The 18,083-nt window shown below is 42.4% G+C and overlaps 1 protein-coding gene across 2 annotated transcripts in view; it reads right to left on the reverse strand.

Moving 5' to 3' along the window:
• LOC109919370 (arf-GAP with Rho-GAP domain, ANK repeat and PH domain-containing protein 3-like) overlaps positions 1-17,803 on the reverse strand; it is a 41,992-nt gene extending 24,189 nt beyond the window's left edge. For both annotated transcript variants that reach the window (XM_048603704.1, XM_048603703.1), the window contains exons 1-4: positions 17,686-17,803; positions 17,381-17,509; positions 13,871-14,007; positions 1,561-1,646 (exon numbers count right to left, since the gene is read on the reverse strand). In XM_048603704.1, coding sequence (XP_048459661.1) covers positions 1,561-1,646; positions 13,871-14,007; positions 17,381-17,509; positions 17,686-17,791 — 458 coding nt within the window. In that variant the 5' untranslated portion in view covers positions 17,792-17,803. The remainder of the gene's footprint in view (positions 1-1,560; positions 1,647-13,870; positions 14,008-17,380; positions 17,510-17,685) is intronic.
• Positions 17,804-18,083: the final 280 nt, after the last annotated feature.

Genomic DNA, 18,083 nt, shown 5'->3' on the forward strand with positions numbered 1-18,083 from the left:
AGACAGGGATCCCAAGGTGTTTTTCCGAACATCCCTGAAGGTGGCAGGACAGGTTAAAAGTATAGTTAAGAAAGCATATGAGCCACCCTGCCTACAGATTATAAGAGGAGGGAGATTATGTTGGAGCTGCGCAGAACTTTGGTTAGTCCACACCTGGAGTACTGTGTGCAATTGTGGTTGCTATACTATCGGAACTATATGATTGTACTGGAGGGATTGCAGAGGAGATTCACCACGATTTTGCCTGTGATGGAACATTTCAACTTTGAAGAGAAGCTGGATAAGCTTGGATTGTTTTCTTTGCAGCAGAGAAAACTGAGAGGGAACCTGATTGAGGTGTAGAAGATTATGATAGACATGGACAGGGTGAATAGAAAACAGTTATTTCCCTTAGATATAGTAGGAACTGCAGATGCTGGAGAATCTGAGATAACAAGGTGTAGAGCTGGATGAAAACAGCAGGCCAAGCAGCATCAGAGGAGCAGGAAAGCTGATGTTTCGGGCCTAGACCCTTCTTCTGAAGAAGGGTCTAGGCCCGAAATGTCAGCTTTCCTACGCCTCTGATGCTACTTCGCCTGCTCATTTCCCTTAGATGATGGGTCAAAAATAAGGGGAACATAATTTTAAAGTGAAAGGGAGAAGGTTTAGAGGGGATTTGTGGAAAAAACATTTTCACCCAGAGGCTGCTGAGGGCCTGGAATGTACTGCCTGGGATGGTAGTTGAGGTGGGAAAACTCTCAATCTTGAAAAAGTACTTGCATGAGCACTTGAAGTGTCATAACTCTCAAGGTTATGGACCTAGTACAGGCAAGTGGGACTACTGTAGGTACTAGTATCATTTTGGTTATACAGATTAAATGGGCTGAAGGGCCCCTTCTGAACTGTCTGATTCTACGATTCTATAAATGTGACCCAAGCCTCTCACTTCTATTCATAATTTGAATAGTACTATCCAAGTGGAACCTATGATTTAGAGCAGTTTACACTGGACCTGAAGTATTTCCAACAAACACAAAGTCCAAAATTTTAATTCTGTACTAAAAAAAACACAAAAATCAATAGATAACAGAGTGTGGAGATGGAGGAACACAGCAGGCCAGGCAGCAATCAGAGGAGCAGGAAAGTTGACATTTTGGGTCGGGACCCTTCTTCATGGGGCTCATCATTTTCAAGGAGACCTTTTCTTGCACATTATGCATTCTCAGCAGCTTCACCTGTAAATACTTTTGCATTTTTCTCTGTAACCTCCTGATTGTTCACTGTTGTGATCAGGAACCAGAACTCTGACTAAACTCTCATCTCTGCCCCTTTCCCGATCAGGAATCTTAAGTCAGTTTCAGCACCCATTGCTGAGACAGTTAACCTTAGAATGGGTCAGCTGGAGTGGCATCTTTATGCACTGAACTTGTCACATTTGTTTGTGTCTTTGATTGTTACTGAGTTGATGAATGAGATTTCATTTGTGATTTTCTCCCATAGTTTCCCCGGTGAAACCAAGATGACAAACAGCCTCCCCCGTGTTGTAACAATCCTATGAATGAGCATTAGTGATGCACTTACTGCATTGTTGGTGCTTTCAGCTTCTTCTTAATGCCCAGGTAAACTTTCAGTGAGAGAACAGACCACTCCCGTTCAGGCTTGGAGCTCTGCAAAGGAGAACCTTATAAGGCAATCATTTTCCTTTTTCAGTCTGCTCTTATTAATCAAGATCTTAATCCCAAACTTGTTTGGAATGTTTCTTTAAACATTTTGTGGGATTGTTACTGTATTGATAACTTAGATTCTCAGTTTAAATATGGGGATAGGTCAAAATCAGTTGCATAAAGGAAATCAAAATTCATAGTTTTCAGGCTTCATATCATACAATCATAGAATCATACAGTACACAAGAGGACCTGCATCTCATTAACTCTGCACCAATAAAAAAAACTATTTAAAATCTACAATGGTTCCACTGGTCAGCATTTATCCCATATTTGTACTTGTATTGTATTCTTATATTGTACTTTTTTGCATTCATTCACTGGATGTGGGTGTCACTGGCTAGGCCAGTATTAATTTCCCATCCCTAATTGCCCAAAGGGCATTTGAGAGTCAACCACATTGCTGTGGGTCTGGAGTCACATTTAGGCCATTCCAGGTAAGGATGGCTGTTTTCTTCCCTACAGAACATTAGTAAATCAGCTGCATTTTTTCTGACAATCAACATGGTTTCAATGATCATCATTAACCTCCCAATTCCAGATTTTTATTGAATTCAAATTCCATCATCTGCCATTTTGGAAATTTGAACGCATGTCCGCAGAACATTTTGTGTCTGTGGATTAATAGTCCAGTGATAAAATCTCTAGGCCATTTCAACTACCCTTTAAAGGTTGTAAGATTTCCACCTGGCAGTGCATTCCAGATTCCCACCACCTGCTGCATGATTTTTTCCCTCAAATCCTTTTTTGAACCTCCTGCCTTTCACCTTAGATTTATGTCCCTTGTCATTATCCCTTCTGCTAAGAAGAACAGCTAATCATCTAGCAGCTAATCATTTCTAAACATCATGTTCATGTCGCTCATAATCTTATACACCTCTGTTGGGTTCCCTCTCAGCTTTCTCTGCTCCAAACAAAACAACCTGAGTTTATCCAGCCTCTCTTCAGATTTAAACTGTTCTGACCCAGGACATATCTGGGTGAATCTCCTCTGCAAACTCTCCAGTGAAGCCATATCCTTCGTATAATGTAGAGACCAGAATTGCACACAGTACTGTGGCTTTGGCCTAACCAGAGCTTTGTACAGCTCCAACATAACCTTCCTGCTCTTATAATCAATGCCAATGTGTAGGAAGCAGTCCTGGAGCAGCAGCCAGCAGGGGAAGCTGTCCTGGGAGAAACTTAGCTTGGAGCAGCTGAGAACCGGTGTGGAACAGACTGGGAGCTTGGAGCGGAGCACGGATGATTGTTGGACTGGGGCCTGGCACAGGTGGTCAGACCATGCGTGGAAGCCCCTGTGCCAAGATACTGCAATGTAATATCTACTTGAAACTTTTTTATCTGACTAATGTCAATCCTTTAACTATGTCTCATTCCTAATTGATTTGTTAAACACTGTAAAGTAATGCCACTACTTTTCATTTTATTCCTCTTTTGTATCTAAATTTTGTACCCAGTTACTTTGTATTTGAGACGGCGACATTGTAAAACTTTCCACTTGTACTTCTTGTACTTCTGTACTTGAGTACGTGACAATAAAGGATATTCTATTCTATTCTATGCTATCTGATAAACGCAAATGCCACATATGCCTTCTTAACTACACTACTGACCTGTCCCGTGCCTTCGGGAATCTGTGGACAAGTTCCCCAAGATCCCTCTGAGCTTCCTAGTATCCTGCCATTCATTGAGTACTCCCTCGTCTCGTTCCATCTTCTAAAATGCATCATCTCACACTTATCAGGTTTAAATTCTACCTGCCACTGATCTGCCCATCTGACCAATTCATCTATATCTTCCTGTACCTTGGACCTTCTTTCTTACTGTTAACCACCCAGCAAATCTTCGTATTAATTATCACTCTCACATTTTCTTCTATATTGTTTATATTGAACAATAAGGGACCTAGCACTGATCCTGGTGGTCTGCCTCTGCTCACAAGCCTCCCATCATGCAAACAGCCTTCTACCATCACTAAACTAATTTTGGATCTAACTTGCTAAGTTTCCTTGAATCCAATGAACTTTTACCTTTGTTATCAGTCTCCCTTGTGGGACTTTGTCAAAGGCTTTGCTAAAATCCATGCAAACTACAACAAATGCACTACTCCCATCCATACACCCGGTCACCTCGTTCAAGCATTTGATCAAATTTAAACAGCATGATCTCCCTGAAACAAAACTATGCTGATGAGTGATTTTGCTTATGAAAAATGTTTGAGCAGTTTACACTTTAGAATCGCAAAAGTGTGGAAGCAGGTCACTTGAGTTCACACCAACCCTCCAAAGGGCAGCCCACTGAGACACCCCCCCACCATTCTCATAATCCTGCATTTCCCATGGCTAAACCATCTAGTCTGCACATCCTAGGACACTATGGGTGGTTTAGCACGGACAGTCTACCCTAACATGCACATCTTTGGACTGTGGCAGGATAACAGAGTGCCTGGAGGAAACCCACAAGATGCAGGGAGCACATGTGAACTCTACACAGACAGTTGCCTGAGGGTGGAATTGAACCCAGGCCCCTGATACTGTGAGGCAACAGTGCTAACCACTGACCCACTATGCCACCCCAAGAGTTTAGAAAAATGAGATGAGATCTAATTGAGGTATGTAAGATGCTAAATGAGATTGACATAGAGAAGATAGTACAATCTTGAACAAGAAGTCTAAGTTTTAGGATAAGGGGTAGCTAATATTTAACAAATATGAGGAGGAATTACTTTTCTGAAAGAGTTGTAAATCTGAGGAATTTATTATCCCAGAGTGCAGTGAACATTGAATAAATTTAAGGAGGAGATAGATTTTTGTTTTGTAATGAGTTTAAAGGTTATGGAGAGTGGGCAGGAAAGTGGAGTTGTGGAAAAGTTGAGATCAGCCACGATTGTATTAAATGGTGAAGCAGGCTCAAGGGGCTTAATTGCCTCCTTCTGTTCCTGGTTCTTATGTTCTGATACCACTCTCACAGACAAGAGAACAAATAACCTTCTTTCACTTATGGTTCTATTTTGCAGATTGATCTCCACTGGGAAAAGTACTCCATTAAAAAAAAATACTAGCTTGTGACAGCTTCCAAGGGGTTTATGCACTGTTTTAGGTACATTCTTCCTGAATGTCAACATTTCAAAGGGTTCCTGATGCTCCCTCTCAGGATTCCTGACCCATTTCCCTCAAAGAGTACAAGACCTATCTCCACCTCTCCAAAAATATCTCAGGACCATCACAGGAGGGATACCTTGCCTCTCCAAATCAATAGCCTGTTTATCCAACTAATTCACAAAGTTCTGTCTTACATGTAAACCCTGTGTTCCATGATATAGCAATTCTAAACTCCCATTTCGGTGGAAGCACCTGGTCATTTACACAGCCAGCTATGACTGTAAAGTGCAAAACCCAGCCTGAGCCCAATTCAACTTGCATGAATTATTGAAATGTTGTGTTTGGGTGCAGAATTTGCAATATCCGGCCACCTCCATCATTTTTGCCACAACACAGTTTCAGCCATGGAAAGACTGGACCTGAGTGTAAAGAATAGTTGTTGACATCACACTGCTGTACTGTAGGGAGACCTGAGCTGTGCATCAGGGATACATAAGATCTTTAAAGAAATTCCACGAGCAATAGCTTCTCCTCGTCAACTGGATTTAATGGGAGGATCATCAAATAAATGCTAGCCTCCTTCTTTAAGCCAGCCACAGAATCATTCAGGCAAAACAGATGCAAACTTAATCAGGATGACAAAGTTGAGCATTGGACACTACCCTGAGGAACTGAGATGTCCTAGAACAAATCTTTGCTAACATCTGGGGGTGAGTGTCAAAATTGGGAAAGCTGTCTCACAGATTTGTCAAGCAATATCCTGGCATAGTTTTCCTCGTGGAATCATACCTTACACACAATGTACAAGACATCACTATCACTATTCCTGGAAATGTCCTGTCCAGTGGCTGGACAAATCCACTATTGGTGGCAGCACAGTGCTATATAGATGGACAGAGTTGCCCTGGGAGTCCTCAATATTAGGTCTGGACCCCTTGAGGTTTCATAACTTCAGTTAAATATGGGCAAAGAAACCTCCTGCTGATTATCATGTGCTGTTCTCCCTCAGCTGATGAATCAGTATTGCTCCATGTCGAACAAAACTTGGAAGAAGCACTTGAGGATGGCGAGGGCACAAAATGTACTCTGGGTGGGTGATTTCATTGTCCACTATCAAGAGTGGCTCGGCAGTAGTACTACCGATTGAGCTGGTCAAGTCCTGAAGGACGTAGCTGCTAGATTGGGACTGTAGCAGGTGTTGAGGGAACCAAAAAAAGGGAAATATGTACTTGACCTCATCCTCACTAATCTGCTGGATGCAGATGCACCTGTCCATGACAGTACTGGTAAGAGTGACCAATGTGCAGTCTTTCTGGAGATGAAGTCTTGCCTTCACATTGTTGTCTGATGCTATCACTGTGCTAAATGGGACAGAATTCGAACAGATCTAGCAACTCAAGACTGGGCATCCGTGAGGCACTGTGGGCCATCAACAGCAGCAAAACTGTACTCCAACACAATGTGCAATCTCATGGCCCAGTATATTCGCTCCTTAACCATTATCATCAAGCAAGAGGATAAACCATGATTCCACGGAGTATGCAGGAAGGCATGCCAGGAACAGAACCAGACATTCCAAAAAATGAGATAACAAGGTGTAGAGCTGGATGAACACAGCAGGCCAAGCAGCACCAGAGGAGCAGGAAAACTGACGTTTCGGGTCTGGACCCTTCAGAAAAAAAATCCTCATTCCAAAAAATGAGATGTTAACCTGGTGAAGTTACAAACAGGACTACTTGCATGCTGAACAGTATAAGCAGCAATTATAGACAGAACTAAGACATCCTACGACCAATGGATCAGATCTAAGCTCTGTAGTCCTGCCACATCCAGCCATGAATGATGGTGGAGAATTAAACAACTCACTGGAGGAAGATACTTCATACATATCCCCATCCTCAATGATGGAAGAGCCCAATAGTCAGTACAAAAATAACGCTGAAGCAATCACAGCAACCTTCAGGCAGATCCATCTCAGCTTTCTCTAGAAGTCCCCAGCATTACAGATACCAGTCTTCAGCCAATTCAATTTGCTCAAGTGATATCAAGAAATAGTTGAAGGCAATAGGTACTGCAAAGGATATGGGGTTTGACAATGTTCTGGCAATAGTACTGAAGACTTGTGCTCCAGAACGTGCCACTCCCTTAGCCAAGCTGTTCCAGTACAGTTACAATGCTGGTATCTACCCAACAATGTGGAAAATTGCCCAGGTATGTCCTGTACTTAAAAAGAGAAAAAATCCAACCCAGCCAATTACCACCTCATCAGCCTACTAACGATCATCAGTAAGATGATAGAAGGTATCATCAACAGTACTTTCAAGCAGCATCTGCTCAGCAATAATCTGCTCAGTGACACCCAGTTTGGATTCTGCCAGGGCCACTCAGCTCCTGATCTCATTACAGCCTTGGTTCAAACATGGGCAAAAGAGCTGAATTACGGAGGAGAGGTGAGAGTGACAGCCCTTGACATCAAGACTGCACTTGACCAAGTGTGGCATCAAGGAGCGCGAGCAAAACTGGAATCAATGGGTATCGGGGGCAAACTTGCCGCTGATTGGAGTCATACCTGGTACATTGCAGATGTTTGAGGTTGTTGGAGGTCAGTCATCTCAGCACTAGGACATCTCTACAGGAGTTCCTCAAATGTAGTATCCTAGGCCCTACTATCTTCACCTGCTTCCTGAATGACCTTTCCTTCATCATAAGGTCAGAAGTGGCGATCTTCGGCACTTTTCAGCAATATTTGTAACTCTTCATATACTGAAGCAGCCCATTTTCAAACACAACAAGATCTGGACAATATCCAGGCTTGAACTGAAAAGTGTTGGTTAGATTGGTTGGCTGGAGAGCTGGTTAGTGATGCCAACAGCATGGGTTCAATTCCCACACTGGCTGAGTTTACCATGAAGGACACTCTTTTGGGACATCGTGTTACAGTTGTATAAGTCATTGGTGAGACTGCACTTGGAATATTGTATACAGTTTTGGTCACCCTGTTATAGGAAAGGCATAGTTAAACTGGAAAGTGTGCAAAGATGATTTACGAGGATGTTGCCAGGAATAGTAGACCTGAGTTATGAGGAGAGGTTGGACAGGATAGGACTTTATTCCTTGGAACATAGAAGAATGAAGGGTGACCTTATTGAGATGTATAAAATCATGAGAGGCATAGATAGGTTGAATGCATATAGTGTTGTTCCCAGGGATGGGGAGTTGAAAACTACAGGTCATAGGTTTAAGGTAATTTAGGGAGCGGAGCTGAGTGGGAGCAGTCGAATTGCGCTCTCAAAAGGTGAGTGAACTGATATATTTGGGCAGTGGCTAAACCTGAGACACTACACATGCAGTGTCTCCCACCCGCCCTCCTTCTCTGACCAAAAAAAAGACTCTGGTGTGTTGATAAGGTAAGTGTTTTTCTTTTCCTTTTTCTTTTTCTTTTATCGGTTGCTGGCAAGTAGAGTGATTTGGCACAATCTTTTTTTTCATTTCATTTACCTAGTATTTGATATGATAGCAGGACTACGTTAAGCTTAGGAGTGAAAATGGCAGGAGACCCAGACCCGTGTTATGCTCCTGTTGCTCAATGTGGGAGCTCAGGGACGCGGCTGATGTCCCTGACTCCTACACGTGCAGGAAGCGGGTCCAGCTGCAGCTCTTGTTAGACCGCATGACGGCTCTGGAGCTGTGGATGGACTCACTTTGGAGCATCCGCGATGCTGAGGAAGTCGTGGATAGCACATTCAGCAAATTGGTCACACCGCAGATTAGGATTGCTGAGGGAGGAAGGGAATGAGTGACCAAAAGGCAGAGAAAAAGCAGGAAGGCAGTGCAGGTGTCCCCTGCAGTCATCTCCCTCCAAAACAGGTATACCGTTTTGGATACTGTTGTGGGAGATGGCTCACCAGGGGAAGGCAGCAGTAGCCAGGTTCACGGCACTGTGGCTGGCTCTGCTGTACAGAAGGGTGGGAAAAGGAGTGGAAGGGCTATAGTCATAGGGGATTCGATTGTAAGGGGAGTAGATAGGCTGTTCTGTGGTCGAAAACGAGACTCCCGAATGGTATGTTGCCTCCCAGCTGCACAGGTCAGGGATGTCTCAGATCGACTGCAGGACATTCTGAAGGGGGAGGGTGAACAGCCAGCTGTCATGGTGCATATAGGCACCAATGATATAGGTAAAAAACAGGATGAGGTCCTACAAGCAGAATTTAGGGAGTTAGGAACCAAGTTAAGAAGTAGGATCTCAGAGGTAGTAATCTCAGGATTGCTACCAGTGCCACGTGCTAGTCAGAGGAGAAATGAAAGAATAGGCAGGATAAATGAATGGCTTGAGAGATGGTGCAGGAGGGAGGGGTTCAGATTTTTGGGACATTGGGACCGGTTCTGGGGGAGGTGGGATTATTACAAATCGGACGGTCTATACCTGGACAGGACTGGAACCAATGTCCTAGGGGCTGCTTTTGGTAACGCTGTTGGGGAGGGTTTAAACTAATGTGGCAGGGGAATGGGAACCAAATGAGGAGGTTAGTGGACAGTAAAGAGGTAGTAACTTAAACCTGTAAGGAACTAGATAATGAAGTCAGTGTGACTAAGGGGAAGAGTAGGCAGAGAGCAGATGATGAACGCAAAGGGACAGGTGGTCTGAGGTGCATTTGTTTTAATGCAAGAAGTGTAGTAGGTAAGGCAGATGAGCTTAGGGCTTGGATTAGTACCTGGGAGTATGATGTTATTGCTATTACTGAGACTTGGTTGACGGAAGGGCAAGGTTGGCAACTAAATATCCCAGGATATAGATGCTTCAGGCGGGATAGAGAGGGAGGTAAAAGGGGTGGAGGAGTTGCATTACTGGTCAAAGAGGATATCACAGCTGTGCTGAAGGAGGGCACTATGGAGGACTCGAGCAGTGAGGCAATATGGGCAGAGTTCAGGGTGCGGTAACAATATTGGGGTTGTACTACAGGCTGCTCAACAGTGAGCATGAGATAGAGGCACACATATGTAGACAGATTACGGAAAGATGTAGGAGCAACAGGGTGGCGGTGATGGGAGATTTTAATTTTCCCAACATTGACTGGGATTCACTTAGTGTTAGGGGTTTAGATGGAGCAGAATTTGTAAAGAACATCCAGGAGGGTTTTCTGGAGCAGTATGTAAATAGTCCAACTCAGGAAGGGGCCATACTGGACCTGGTGTTGGGGAATAAGCCCGGCCAGGTGGTTGAAGTTTCAGTAGGGGATTACTTTGGGAATAGTGATCACAATTCCATAAGTTTTAGAATACTGATGGACAAAGACGAGAGTAGTCCTAAAGGAAGAGTGCTAAATTGGGGGAAGGCCAGCTATAGCAAAATTCGGCAGGAGCTGGGGAATGTGGATTGGGAGCAGCTGTTTGAGGGTAAATCCACATTTGATATGTGGGTGGCTTTTAAATAGAGGTTGATTACAGTGCAGGACAGACATGTCCTTATGAAAATGAGGGATAGAAAGGGCAAGATTAGGGAACCATGGATGACAGGTGAAATTGTGAGACTAGCAAAGAGGAAAAAGGAAGCATACATAAGGTCTAGGCGACCGAAAGCAGACGAAGTTTTGGAAGAATATCGGGAAAGTAGGACCAATCTGAAACGAGGAAATAACAGGGCTTAAAGGGGTCATGAAATATCTTTAGCAAACAGAGTTAAGCAAAATCCCAAAGCCTTTTATTCATACATAAGGAGCAAGAGGGTAGCTAGAGAAAGGGTTGGCCCACTTAAGGACAAAGGAGGGAAGTTATGTGAGGAGTCAGAGAAAATGAGTGAGATTCTTAATGAGTACTTTGCGTTGGTATTCACTGAGGAGAGGGACATGACGGATGTTGAGGTTAAGGATAGATGTTTGATTACTCTAGGTCAAGTCGGCATAAGGAGGGGGGAAGTGTTGGGTATTCTAAAAGGCATTAGGGTGGACAAGTCCCCAGGTCCGGATAGGATCTATCCCAGGTTACTGAGGAAAGCGAGAGAGGAAATAGCTGGGGCCTTAACAGATATCTTTGCAGCATCCTTGAGCAAGGGTGAGGTCCTGGAGGACTGGAGAATTGCTAATGTTGTCCCCTTGTTTAAGAAGGGTAGCAAGGATAATCCAGGTAATTATAGACCGATGAGCCTGACGTCAGTGGTGGGGAAGCTGCTGGAGAAGATACTGAGGGATAGGATCTATTTTCATTTCGAAGAAAATGGGCTCATTAGTGATAGGCAGCATGGTTTTGTGCAGGGAAGGTCATGTCTTACCAACTTGATAGAATTCTTTGAGGAAGTGACAAAGTTGATAGATGAGGGAAGGGCTGTGGATGTCATATACATGGACTTCAGTAAGGCGTTTGATAAGGTTCCCCATGGTAGGCTGATGGAGAAAGTGAAGTGGCATGGGGTCCAGGGTGTACTAGCTAGATGGATAGAGAACTGGCTGGGCAACAGGAGACAGAAAATTGTAATGGAAGGGAGTTTCTCAAAATGGAGAACTGTGACCAGTGGTGTTCCACAGGGATCCATGTTGGGACCACTGTTGTTTGTGATATACATAAATGATCTGGAGGAAGGTATAGATGGTCTGATTAGCAAGTTTGCAGATGACACTAAGATTGGTGGAGTAGCAGATAGTGAAGGGGACTGTTGGAGAATGCAACAGAATATAGATAGATTGGAGAGTTGGGTGGAGAAATGGCAGATGGAGTTCAATCCAGGCAAATGCGAGGTGATGCGTTTTGGAAGATCCAATTCAAGAGCGAACTATACAGTAATTGGAAAAGCCCTGGGGAAAATTGATGCACAGAGAGATCTGGGTGTTCAGATCCATTGTACCTTGAACGTGGCAACGCAGGTCAATAGAGTGGTCAAGAAGGCATACGGCATGCTTTCATTCATCGGACGGGGTATTGAGTACAAGAGTTGGCAGGTCATGTTACAGTTGTATAGGACTTTGGTTCGACCACATTTGGAATACAGAGTACAGTTCTGGTTGCCACATTACCAAAAGGATGTGGATGCTTTGGAGAGGGTGCAGAGGAGGTTCACCAGGAGGTTGACTGGTATGGAGTGCACTAGCTATGAAGAGAGGTTGAGTAGATTAGGATTATTTACATTAGAAAGACGGAGGTTGAGGGGGGACCTGATTAAAGTCTACAAAATCATGAGAGGTATAGACAGAGTGGATAGCAAGAAGTTTTTTCCCAGAGTGGGGGACTCAATAACTAGGGGTCACGATTTCAAGGCGAGAGGGGAAAAGTTTAAGAGAAATATGCGTGGAAAGTTCTTTACGCAGAGGGTGGTGGGTGCCTGGAACACGTTGCCAGCGGAGGTGGTAGGGGCGGGCACGATAGCGTCATTTAAGATGTATCTAGACAGATACATGAATGGGCAGGAGCAGAGGGTTACAGATCCTTGGAAAATAGGCGACAGGTTTAGATAGAGGATCAGGATCGGCGCAGGCTTGGAGGGCCGAAGGGCCTGTTCCTGTGCAGTAATTTTCTTTGTTCTTTGTTCTAATCGGGGAAAGATTTAAGAAGGACCTGAGGGGCAACTTCTTCACACAGAGAGTGGTGCATATATGGAACGGGCTACCAAAGAAAATGGTTGAGGCAGGTACAATAGCAACATTTAAAAAACATTTGGACAGGTACATGGATACAAAGGATTTCGCGGGATACAGACAATGTGCAGGCAATTGGAACTAGCTGAGTGGGCACCGTGGTCAGCATGGACCAGTTTGTGCCAAAGGGCCTGTTTCCATGTTGTATTACTCTATGACTCTTTGACTCTAAGTGGCAAGTAACATTTGTGCTGCACAAATCCCAGGTTACGACCATCACCAATAAGAGACAATCTAAACACTGTCCCTTGACCTTCAATGATGTTACTATCACTGAATTCCCCACTATCAACATCCTGGAAGTTGTCATTGACAAGAAACTCAACTGGACTCACCACATAAACACAGTGGCCATAACAGCAGGTCAGAGGCTAGAAATACTGAGCAAGTAAATCACACCTAGCTCTCCAAAGCCTATACATTATCTACTACGTACATATCAGGAGTGAGATGGAATGCTCCCCACTTGCCTGGATGAGTGCAGCCCCAACAACACTCAAGAAGCTTGACACCATCCAGGATAAAGCAGCCGCTTGACTGGTACCATATCCGTAAGCATTCACTCCATCTACCACTAATGCTCAGTAGCAATTTTATGTATTATCTATAAGACGCACTGCAAAAATTTGTCAAAGATCCTTAGATAGCACCTTCCAAACCCATATCACTTTCATTTAGATGAACAAAGCACCAGATAAATGGGAGCACCACCACCTCCAAGCACCCCGCCAAGCTACTCACCATACTGACTTGGAAATATATCACTATTCCTTCACAGTCACTCGGTCAAACTCCGAGAATTCCCTCCCTAAGGGCTTTGTGGATCTATCGACAGCACATTGACTGCAGCAGTTCAAGGTGGCAACTCACTAGCACCTTCTCAAGGGCAGCTATGGACAGGCAATAAATGCTGGGCCAGCCAGTGATGCCCACATCCCACAAATGAATTTCAAAAAAGGAACTGAATTGCTTGGTGAAATCTGAACTGAGCATGAGTGAATAGATAATTCCTTCGCCAGCACCATTCAATAGCATTGTTAATGACTCCTTCCATCATTTTGCTGATGGTCAAGAGTAGACTAATTAGGCAGGAATTGGCTCAGTTGGATTGTCCTGCTTTCTGTGCACAGAACATATTGGGTGATTTACCATTTTGCTAGGTAGATGCCAGTGTTATAGCCAGGAATAACTTGGTTAGGGGCCAGTCTTAAGCAGATTCAGCATCAATCAATTGCCCAGCGAAATGAGATCTGGTAAATATATAGAGCTTTCAGATGAACCTTGAGTTGAGGATTTAGATGATTCCTGATATTCCTCCTCCAGATAAACACAATAAGCAAAATGATTGACATCGCTTGATATTACTCCCATCACAGGTTTTGTGTAATAATAAGACTGAAGTGTTATTATTTGTGTAGGTCAAAAAGTAGGCTCAATAACTTACCTTTTTATCCTTAAAAAGAAGCAGCTTACGGTCTCGCAAAACAAAATACCGCTCCTGGAATTTGTTTCCAGACAGAAGTTTTGGTGGCTCCTCTCGACACTTCAACATCCCGGACTTTGGAGTTTCACTTTTAATTGCTTTAAAAATATTGAAAAAAGAATAAAACAGACAAAGAGTTCCTCATACAATAATTGTGTTCTGATATTAAATTTAATCACCAAATTATGAAAGACAGTGCTTTGTTGTGTGTTTGGGATCTAATTCCTATAACAACTGATTGGAGAAGTGCACTGGAAATCGAGCCCCACAAGATGGACCAAAATGTAAATATTTTAATTTAATCACCAAAATGATCAATTTGTTTTTCTTTATATTGAACAAAAGTGAACTTTCACTAAGTTTCTTCAATAAACTCAAAAAAAACCTCATTTTAATAAGAACATTGTTTTAGCAAGTATCAAAACAGGGGCTTCTGGTATGTGAAATTTTATCAGGATTTTTCCAATTATTTCACCCTAAAGGAAATAGTTTTTAGCTGGTTTTGCTTTAAGGATTTGTATCTTACTGATACAGAGAAAGTGAGAGAGATAGAACTGCCTTTCTTTGCAAGTCTCTCCATAACGGCCACATTAAGGTTTGCACCGTAAAAGCAACTTTAATTTAGAGGCCGTTTCTGGGCAATATTTAGCACAGACTTGAAAGATTTTTTCAAGCCTGTTTTCCATCAGTTAAGCCAGAAACTTGCTCATCTCTTCTTAAAAAGCTTGCTAAAATCACTTGAATTGATAGTGGATAAACCACCTTCTCCTTGAGCTTTAAACTTATTGTTTCCAAGAAATCACACATGATAAATCCACTTTCAACCTAGTAATGTCCACTTTCTTATTATCCAAAAGATACAAGTATTTCTCACACTTCTTTTTAATCTCACAAAGTGACGATGTTAGATTAATGGAATTTGCTGGAAGAACGCGTTATTTATAATTTCATCGCAAAACACTGTCTTCACATGAGTCGAGAGTTTCTGCTCGCTTCCAGCTTTCTGTGCCCAATCATTGACATTGTTACTGTGGGTTTTTAAAAGCTATTCATTCATGGGATGTGGGCATTGCTGGCTGAGCCAACATTTATTGCCTGTCACTGAATGACTGAGAGAAAGTGGAAGTGACAGTGAAGGAATGGCAACTTCAGTCCAAATCAGGATGGTGTGTGAGTTGGAAGGAAACTTTCAGGTGGTTGTGTTCCTATGTTTCAGCTGTCCTTGTATTTCTAGGTTGTGAATTTGGAAGGTGCTGTCAGAGGAGCCTTAATGATTTGTTGCATTATGTCATGTAAATGGTACACACTGGTGATGTTGTGTCTTAGTGCTGAATGGAGTGGATGTGGAAAGTGTCAGATGGGGTGTCAATGAAGTGGGTTGCTTTAGCCTGGATGCTGTCAGGAATGTCATCCTTTATTTTGAAAGTAATTGAACACAAAAGTAAGGTTAGATAAAGGTAAAATACTGTGGATGTGGGAGATCTGAAATAAAAACAGAAAGTGCTGGAGAAACTGCACAAGTCTGGCACCATCAGTGGAGAATGAAACAAAGTTAACATTTCAAGTCTAATGAATCTTCTCCAGAACTGATCAGGGCTGGAAAATGATGGTTATTATGCTGATGATGAAATAAACAGAGCAGCAAATAGAACAGATGGGTGAGTGTGCCCAGAGAAAAAGACAAAGGGAGTGCTGATGGTAGTAAAGGAGCTATTAAAATGCAAAATGGGCAGTAGTGATAGGTGTGAATAGGAAAAAAATAGAGCAGCTCTAGGTGGTTTGTTGGCAAACTCAAGCAAACAGGATATGATGAGTAGCAGATAATCAAAATTTAGGATTGTGTTTATGTTAAGAGTCTGGGGGAAAGATATCTACAAGGAAAGGGGTTGTTTTTAACTTAACCTTATCACGGCCAGCTAAGGAGGCATGTGCATAAAGAAGCAGTGTATTCCTCCTCAGGCTGGAGCCTAACACATTGGGTTATCATATCTGCTGCTCCAAGCCTGCTGCACTTGAGAATCAATTCTGCCTCCAACTCTGTCAATGTATAAGTTGAGGGGTCTTGTGGTGATATGGTAGTGTGCCTGGCTCTGAGCCTGAACCGGTTCCGTCTGCTCCAGGGGTGTGTCATAACATAACATCTCTAAACAAGTTGATTGAAAAGTGACTATATGCAACTCCCTGCCACTGTATCTGTTCTGGTGCATGTGTTTTAGGTCATGGCTAACTCTGGTCTACTCACTAAGTTTATTTCTCAGATTTCTGCTGGTCCCTCATTGCCCCCAAATCCTAATGAGTCTTCAGAAAAAATGTATCTTTCTTACTGAGCATGAGTTACTTCAGTTGCTGATTTCAATATTGATTTTCCATTGTTACCATTCTTTGTTGTGTGTTTCATATCTAACTCTAGACTACAAAAGTGATACTGCTGGGATCCATGGAACTTTCTGGAAGAATTCTTTATTTACAGTTTCATCTATACACACTAAATATGAGCTTCTCCTGCCCTCCAGCTCTGAAAGCTTAATCCTATGACTCCTGATGGTATTTCAACTCTTAGAGAGATTTCAGAAATGCATGTAGCAGGCAATAACAATTGGTACAAATTCCAAACAGATGCAACTGCTACCTCTCTGGGTTATTTTATCATGCAAATAAATTTAAACGGTAAATTCAATTTTCAGTCTTCTTCAGGGTGTAGCAGATGCTGTCAATCATGTGAAAGTTATATCTATCAGAGCAGAATTAATAGCAATTGAGGAAATTTTTTTTTCTCAGAGAGTAATGAATCTTTGGAAATGTCTTCCATGAAACTTTTAAGGAACAGTCACTGAATATTTTTCAGGCAAAGGTAGACTAACAAAGGAGCCAAAACTTAGCTGGATAGGCAAGAATAAGGAGTTTTGGCTACAATTAGACCAGCTGTGATCTTGTTAAATGTCAGAGCAGGCTGGACGGGTTGAATGGCATACCTCTTCTTCAGCTTATGATTTTATTTGCTCTTATGTTTGTAGATGAGTTCCAAACAGTAATGAAGTGCACATGAACACATTTAACAGGAATGATTAGTGCATGATATTTGCTTACCAATGAAATTTAAAATGAATGGAACAAAATCCTATACTACCTACAATCAAAGTGATATTCATCTTCAGTGGAAATAATAATGGATTGCTTAATTATCATACACTTTGTTAATTTTTGCATTTTGGTTTAGCACTCCTGCTAAAGTTGAATTCACCCCATCAGCTTTGTTCTCACTAAGATGCATATAGATACAAGTAGCTCATTTGGAGAGATTTTGGATTCTGCTGTTAAAAAGATCATAAAGGAATGTACAAATAGAATAGGCCATTCAGCCCCTTGGGCCTGTTCTGCTATTCAAGTAAAGCCCCTAAATTTGCTCTTTCTTCACTATTGTGCAGATTATGACCTGTATATTGATGATGTTCATGATAAATGAATCTTTACCTGAATAAAGATTTCCTCCTTCTCCTGCAGGGAGCTTTTTGACAACCAGATAGGCTGAGCTGGGCTCTGATAACTTACACCATTGGAGAGCTTGCTCCAGGACCTTTTCCTTTGGGTGGAGTGGGCGTTCTGTGAAGATCAGGAAAATGTTGAATCATCTAGCAAACCTACTGCATTTGTATAATCCCCACAAACCAACATAGGAAAGTACATCAAGGCAGCAGGAACCCATCATTATGAGGTGAAGCCCATGTTTTACGAAATCCTTTACCAATTCACCCTTTGAATAAAATTCACACACTCACCCAGTTCACCATTTTCAATGGCTTCAAAGGTAACCCAGACCTCCTTTTCTCCAGTTGATATGTTCTTCAGATCTAGCACCTGATTTGTCAGTTCCTCCGATGTCATTGTAGGTGAAACCTGTAAAGTAGTTGTGATATTAGAAATGATAATCCAGTGCTAAGAAAATACAGAGACATTGACAATAAAAATACACAACCCAGGGTGATAGTGCTGATAAATAACCAAAATTCATGTCTATTTTCATATTACATTCATTGTATCTTTGAACAGGAAAGGTTGTCCTTGCCCAATCATCATGCACTGCCTCCATTACATGTTAGCATGATTTCACCCACAGCTTATGTATTGCTGGTGGCAGTATGAACATTTGAACATGCATACGTGCAAATATATGGAC

This window comes from Rhincodon typus, chromosome 12, assembly GCF_021869965.1.
Source record: "Rhincodon typus isolate 14 chromosome 12, sRhiTyp1.1, whole genome shotgun sequence".
Lineage (NCBI taxonomy): Eukaryota > Metazoa > Chordata > Chondrichthyes > Orectolobiformes > Rhincodontidae > Rhincodon > Rhincodon typus.